General features: G+C 30.7%; 3 protein-coding genes across 5 annotated transcripts in view; 1 reads left to right on the top strand and 2 right to left on the bottom strand.

Moving 5' to 3' along the window:
• The window catches only part of LOC108686187 (V-type proton ATPase 116 kDa subunit a), a 25,204-nt gene extending 24,959 nt beyond the window's left edge, over positions 1-245 (bottom strand). The window contains exon 1 of one of the 2 annotated variants that reach the window (XM_018191333.1): positions 173-245. The gene's annotated coding sequence lies outside the window, so the exon portion shown is untranslated. Of the gene's footprint in view, positions 1-118 lie in introns of both variants that reach the window. The other variant, XM_018191334.1, reaches the window with a different exon arrangement.
• The window catches only part of LOC108686189 (UPF0565 protein C2orf69 homolog), a 38,803-nt gene that overhangs the window by 28,593 nt on the left and 2,638 nt on the right, over positions 1-7,572 (top strand). The window contains exon 1 of one of the 2 annotated variants that reach the window (XM_018191340.1): positions 6,347-6,413. The exons of the other annotated variant lie outside the window; for it this stretch is intronic. The gene's annotated coding sequence lies outside the window, so the exon portion shown is untranslated. Of the gene's footprint in view, positions 1-6,346; positions 6,414-7,572 lie in introns of those variants that run through there. 2 annotated transcript variants of the gene reach the window in all.
• LOC108686190 (thiamin pyrophosphokinase 1) lies at positions 358-6,988 on the bottom strand. The gene is made up of 7 exons (XM_018191342.1): positions 6,800-6,988; positions 6,209-6,373; positions 5,501-5,763; positions 5,285-5,389; positions 5,034-5,196; positions 4,830-4,915; positions 358-548 (listed from the first exon to the last, which is right to left on the bottom strand). The coding sequence occupies exons 2-7, from the start codon at positions 6,369-6,371 to the stop codon at positions 501-503; spliced, it is 828 nt and encodes a 275-aa protein (XP_018046831.1). The 5' UTR covers positions 6,372-6,373; positions 6,800-6,988; the 3' UTR covers positions 358-500.

Raw genomic sequence — 7,572 nt, 5'->3', positions numbered from 1 at the left:
ATATATATATTAACCGGCGTATTAGCTCAGATATTACTTTAAAACATTATATTTTTACTCGCTATATAATACTCATTAGATAAATATCTTCAAGAAATATTTTATTATAGATACGTGCCCTCTTTATACACTCGCTATGACTTATAGTCGCGTCAGCGGGTTACAAGCTTACCCAATTCTGGAAAACACAGAAAAGTGCGCGCTGGCATTTGTTCGATACCGCGCGACAGCGCGACGATAAGGCACGATAAGCACTCGTAGATTACGTGAACCACACGACGCGACAGACCGAAAGAAACTGGACGATGGTCTCAACTCTCAACCCCACCACAAGCCGGCACTCGGCCGACAAATGTAAACAATCGCGACAGCTGATCGTCGAAGTACACGCTCCGATTCTAGCCCCGATAGTGGCGGCAGCGACCTGCTGTTATACGAATACATACGTCGAGTATTATAGACAGGTACTGTCTGGGGGATACTATTTCGACTCGACGCTCTCACTGTGCCAAATAAATACTTGCAATGAACAAGTTTTGTTGTGTTACCTAGAAACATTCGAAAAAGATTTAACGAGATATATTTGATTTTCATAAACTTCTTACATCATGTGCTGTATGTGTACAAAAATCTATTAAAATAATACAAATCGTGTGCAATGTAAAAAATATTTTGATTGTCCAGACAACACAAAACATTAAAATATTTATTTAAAAAAACTTTTGTATCTTTACGATATCTTTTAGACTTTTGTGTTATCTAGACAAATATTGTTTTTCACTATAAGCTAAATTAGCACTAGTACATGTAGTAAAAATCAGAAATCTAATAATACATACTATGGAAAACAAATGAAAGTATGCAAATGAAAGTAAACACTTTTTTTTAGTCTTCTATAGCTATACAATTTCTATGTAAAAAAATTTAGTTTAAAATTTAAAATCATATATTATTATTACGTCGCTTTACTTTGGTTCTGTATAGTCGATTCGTCAATGATCGCGAGTTCTTATTCCGTATTTTATAAATTATAAAAGAGTGAAAAACTAAAAGCTCCGAATAAAAGAAAAAGTTTTGAATAAAAATTAAAAGCTTTAAATAAAAGAATATTAAGTAAAAGATTGTATAGTATAAAACTATAATCTGTTTTGGAATCGATAAATTAGTACAATCATATATATATATACATATATTGTCATGTGACTTTACTATGACTCTGACTTCGTACGCGCAAATAGGAACTTTTAACTATAATAAACTAGTTTGTACTCTTTTTAACTAATATCATTTAAATTGGAATGCGAACATAACAATATATTACAAGATTATTTCATTGCATTTCGCAACAATTATGATAAATATATTGAACCTATATTTAAGAATGCCTGATAATATGTACTTTTCAGTAACTTACACGATACTGTGTAACACAGTGCACGGTTCTATGTTTTCTAATTATGACACAAATCAATACAATCATACACAGTTAAAATGTTGTGTTCAATTGTGTCGCCATTTTATATCATTTCATGAATACCAAAGTTTTACATTTTTATTATTTTTTTTCTAGGAATACCTCAATAAAAGGTTTCAAAATTACATTCGGATATTCATATGTAAGACTACTTATGTGAGACCTTTTATTTCACTCTGGCAAAGAAATAAAATCGTTTCAATTACAAATCGATATTAGATACCTTTCAATAAAGAAATGACATGGCTGTTTTCCAGCTAGGATACAGAACATTACACTGTGTAAAATACTTGTTGGAATGCAGTTCAGTTTCACAGTGTAACATCAGAATACATTGTAATCTCCCATTCTTATTCTTATGATTATATTTATCATATCAATAGTAGGTATACGATTTTCATTTAGATATTTTAGTCTAACGGGTAAAAAAAAAATTGCGAAGTTCGAAAGATATCAACTTTCCTATTTCAAAAGAATTTAGTGATGAGAAAAATGAAGAAGCTGGAAATGTTGTAACACATTTAACGGTTTCCGGCAACAGAACATGGGAAAAAAAGAGGATTCTAGCTATCTCTATATAACAGTACAAAAAAACCATGTTCTCGAAACCATGTTTTTCAAATTGGCTCTCATCTCGAAAACCAGTTGACCAATCGAGTCGGGAAAATATGTACACATATTTTCAGCACATATATGGCTATAGCCCATACTACAATCAAATTGAAATATATATTTTTGTAATTTTTACAATCATTTTGGTGAAAAAAAAGGCAAAAATCGAAATTTAATTTTCGATATGACATTTTTTAAATTATTAATATTTTTTCTTCGTACCTGCTATAACCAAACTCATACTAATTAAGAATTTCTTTAGTTCTTTTGTTTCAAATGAGCAAAAGAGCTGGAATCATGACAGCCATAGAGTCTTATTTTTCATGATGTTACTTAATATTTTATACAGCGTATATTAACAATTATTTTTTAAACAAATATATAAAATGAGGCTCGAAAGAATCTATCAATAAAAAATATAAAAAAAGCCCATTAGAATCTACATAAGTTGTTCGGAGACACAAAAAATACTTTATTCTCATGTGGAACAAAACAAATCAAATATAAATGTTTCGACCCTTCAATTTGAATCCTTATCAATATAAAATATAAATCTAAATTACATAAGTAACGCAAATTCCAAGATGACAATGTATTTGACTCCGATTTTATTTTATTTTATATAAGTTTTTATATTATTATTGTATAAGTTAATAATTTTTGATAATCCTTTGTATAATTATATATAATTCATTACATAGTTAATTTGGCATTTGGATAAAGAACGAGTTAAGTTGTCGGGAATCACCATCTTCAAATCAAAATGTTTATATTTGATTCATTTTGTTACATTTCACACAAGAATAGTGTTTTCTGTACATCCGAACAGCTAATGTAGGCTCTGATAGGCTTTTTTATATATTTTACTAATTATCTTTTAATAAAAAAATTCTGAAATTCTTCAAATATGTATAAATATGTACAAAAAAACCTGTCCAAAAAAACTTTATCTTATATTTTTTTTAAATTCGCAAAAATAGCATAAAAATTCGCCTTCTAGACTAGAATATTCCTTTAAATTATAATATTTTTTAGAATTGACAATTTTTGAAGATTATATTATAAAATAAATACGACTACCAAATAACTTTTTGAAAAATTGGTAATAATGACATATTTCACACACTCGTATGTAACTTTTTACAGTGTCGAGTAGTGTAATCTTGTGTCATAGGTGGAATACTTTATGTAAAACAGTATTACACTGTCATCTGTGTAATACTGTTTTACATAAAGTATTCCACCTATGACACAAGATTACACTACTCGACACTGTAAAAAGTTACATACGAGCGTGTGAAATATATCATTATTACCAACTTTTCAAAACTATCATATTGTGTATGTTTGGAAAACATTCTATGTCACACAGTATAAGATTGTGTCCATTGTTAAAAAGCACTCATGATATTTGATATTATGATTTATATGTAAAACAGTTGTAAAAAAATTCGTAAATTTCTAGCTAATATAAATACAATATCATTCATACATATTGGGTTGTCCGGAAAGTGCCGACTAAAATTTAAATTTTAGTATACATTTATTAAATTAAAATTTTCTATGTTTCAATTTTCCTTCAACATCAGCATGAACTTTCCATGACAACCCAATAATTTATGTTTGACTAATCAATTTTTATGTTAAATGATAACTCTATTTCCCAACAAGACTCGTGTATACAAGTAAAATGATTCAATTCATTGCTATCACACATTATTTTAATAGATACAGATTCCACAATGATACCAATGATGCCATCAAAAAATTAGGATGTTTTCCAGCAATGGAACACAGTCATACACTATTTTATTTCCGCTAAAACAAAAAGGTTGGAATTCAAACATACTCTTGAGCAGAAGACAAAGTGCATTCGGAGAAATGCTAGCACTATTCATGTCGTTCTATCCAGTGATGGAAACTTTAATGGGTGGAAAGTCCAAACGGATCCAAACGGGAAGAGGATATCAAAATAACAAATATTTTATCTCTTTTGTTGTATATGCAAATTATATTTTTACATATTACCTAATCATCAAATACTGTTTTTTGTCAAATCACAAAATTTTTTAAAATTTGTAAAAATTGACAATTTTTTTTATCATCAAATTCTGGAATTCATCCATTTCAAAAATTCTGGAGTGGAAAACTCTATATTCTCCATAAAGAAGATTCCTTCTTTGATTTCATCCTTGTTATCTAATAAACGACGAAAAAAAAATGACAGAAATAGCGCTAATAACCCCAAATGCACCAAACTAATTTAAAGTTTAGTAATTTTGCTCCGATTGGTCAACTTGCAATTCAATATCAATCTGTACTACATTAACACAGGCTTCATGGATCGTATCAGAAATTCAATATTCCCGTTCAAATGTCAATACATATATCGAAAGACAAAATATCGGGAAAAAAAGTATCAATATTTAAAATAGCGACATTGTATCGTCCTTCCATATCATACACTGTGTTACAATGTCGCTTATATAAGTTTCTAGAAAGCACTCTAATTTAAAACTGATTTTTAAAATAAAAAATTATCATTTCAGTTTACTATTGTTCAAATAGAATATTTTAAATTTAACTTTAGCTAATATTTAGTATTTGAATTAGACCATGTCTGAATTTGCATCACTTATTACTTATAACTGCGTTATTATCTTATAATCACATTAGCAGAATAACATTACAGATATTTTATTTATACTTTCCCTAGAAATTCTATACCCATAGTCCAAATTACCGGCGTATCTGTATCCACAGTCACTTTGGAATCTTCATAAGTATTTGAAGTACTTATCAAACCTCCAAATTGCATAGTTGTTTTATCTGAAATATAAGGAAAAAAAATAGAATTCAAAAAAATTATTCAAATAACAGATAATAAAATATTTACGTAATGTAATATAAATGGTTTACTTCAAGATAAATGAGATATAAAACATACTTAAATTCCATTTCAAGCCAGTCGTTGATATACAATTGACAGTACAACCAAATGGTAGTAAACCACACCAAGATTTTTGTTGAACCAAAATTTCTGGTATATGTATACTATGCATACCAGGTTTTAATATCCATGTCATAGAATTGCTTGCAAGTTGTATCACCTGTAAAAACAATCTTCAATCAGAATATATCTAATATGGAGAATACACTTAATATAATCACAAGTTTTTCAAATAAAAAAAACTCTACCCGTGTATTTCCCACAAGCTTATCACTTTTGTATAGAGTATTGACATTGGCAATGATATGATCAAATCTGCCTGATGTTTCTGCAAGTACGTATATTTCACCTAACTGCCAAAAAATATCACATATTTCATATATTTCATATATATTTCAATATTCATATATTTCATCATATAACCATTAATTTAAAAAAGCAACAATAAGAATCTAAATGATTACATTTATATTATGCATCTTAGCATAGTGTGCGACTTCCAGCAGAGCTTTGGTATAATCTGTGTTATCCTGATCAGGAGTCTTGATGACAATGGATCCTATACTTTCAAACTTCTCAACAATATAAGGTGGACAGCTATCCATATCCCCTGTGATGAGATCTGGTGCATAATGCTTGTGCTCAGTGTTCAATGCGTTTATTCCCTGTTCTTCCAGATGCTTCAGCCACCTCTGTGTTCCACCATCCACAGTGATGGTGATTCGAGCTGCTTATGCAAAGAGATACATAAATCAACAACATAAATTGTTTTACTTGCTTGTAGTTTCTCGTTAATCATTTTCTATTTGATGACACAAGTTGACATAAGCATTATTCTATCTTTCTTGACATTCAATAAATAAAGAACTAAATACAAAGATGACTGTAACTGAGTTGTGGAACATAAGTCATAGTTGTAAGTTGATTTAAGCCTATTCTACAATAAGACTGTAAATTGAAAAGAAAAAACTAATCAATCATAATCAATCATTTGTTTCATATTTGACTGTGATTGGCTAATTTCTCACAGCTTATGACCTTATCGTAGAAAAGGTACAAAACATTGTATATTGATCTACGACTACGATTAACGTTCACAACTCAATTTCGATCATTCTTGTGCAAAAGCTCTAACAAAAACAAGCGTAAGATATTTTCAGTCAATGTACAACCTTTTTGCCAGAATCGAAGTAGTACGTTGTGCTGCCAGCGTATGGGACGATTCAGCACGATCACCGCGTATTCACAATGTGCATCATCCTGGAATACGTCTAGTGGATTCCATGTTGATATTAACTCCTGTTGCATCGTACGATCCGACGTAACGTGTCCCATCACTAAAAAGTGTTGAGCAAAAAGGTCAAGGTTAAAACACAGGTAATTCCGCGACATGAGTTTACGTAACATGACACCGATAGGTGATTTTCTCATGCCTTGAAATCTTCTCCGCAATAAAAATCAGAAAAACGACGCAGCAAGGAAAGGGAAAGTCTATCTGCTGTGTTAAACACTTCAAGTTGTTTCAAGTTACTCAACGTTCGTCCTCACACTTCGCAGATCCTCACTTTTTCATGTAATTGTCACTTGTCACTTGTCTGTCGAGTGCTGTATAATTCATTTACAAACTCACGCTGTCTCATTTGAATATTCGAAACGTGTACTCGCGAAGTGCACCAGTAAACTGAGAGAACTGTTTCATGTCTCATTACTACGTTGTACATTATTCATTACATGGAGTATCACTTGCTTATCTTATTGCTTACCGCTGTCGGAATCAGAGATGGTATTTCGTAATTGCGCGCCAATAATCTCCAAGGATTCGTAATGCCTGATTTCGCTTTTAAATTAATCATCGCGAAACGCGATTGTCTCGAAAATTTCACCGAGATCGCGCCTGATATTTCTGCAGATGTCATGTTCCTTTCCGCGAAGTCACACCGTGCTGAAGCGAGATGAGGAGATATACATATATATTTTCGAGTAGCGCGCCGTATTATTATACTCCATTGTCGAATTAAGGTGCCTTTTCATGTTGATGCCCAGCGCTCTTTTTTAAGACCGCAACACAGATTTTTGCATAACCCTTTAAATACTTTAAGGAATGACCAATCATAGTCGATTATTCTTCTCACATTCGACTGTGACTAATTTTTAATATGAGGTCTACAATAAAAATCGCAGTCATAAGGCTGACTGTTATCAACGTCGATTAACTTAATGGACGATTAATTCATTCAACAGAATTATTATTATAGATAGAAGATTTTCATTATTTTTATCACAGATAAAGAAAACGCAAAGATAGAAATATATCACAAAGAGATAAGGTTAATAATATACAGTCTTGCTGTTGACTATATTGCTGATTGAGTTAATCATCGATTAAGTTAATCGACGTTGGTAACAGTTGTCCTAAATCGTAGAAAATTAATCAATCCCAATCTATTATTTTTCTTATATTCGACTATGATTGATTAATTTTCTACACCCTATTATCACTACGATTTCTATTGTAGATCCCACGTTAAGTTGTAGA

The sequence above is a fragment of the Atta colombica genome, unplaced genomic scaffold (genome assembly GCF_001594045.1).
Source record: "Atta colombica isolate Treedump-2 unplaced genomic scaffold, Acol1.0 scaffold166, whole genome shotgun sequence".
NCBI classification, from domain to species: domain Eukaryota; kingdom Metazoa; phylum Arthropoda; class Insecta; order Hymenoptera; family Formicidae; genus Atta; species Atta colombica.
The sequence above is the reverse complement of the archived record's forward strand: the minus strand, read 5'-3'. Positions and strand labels throughout refer to the sequence as shown.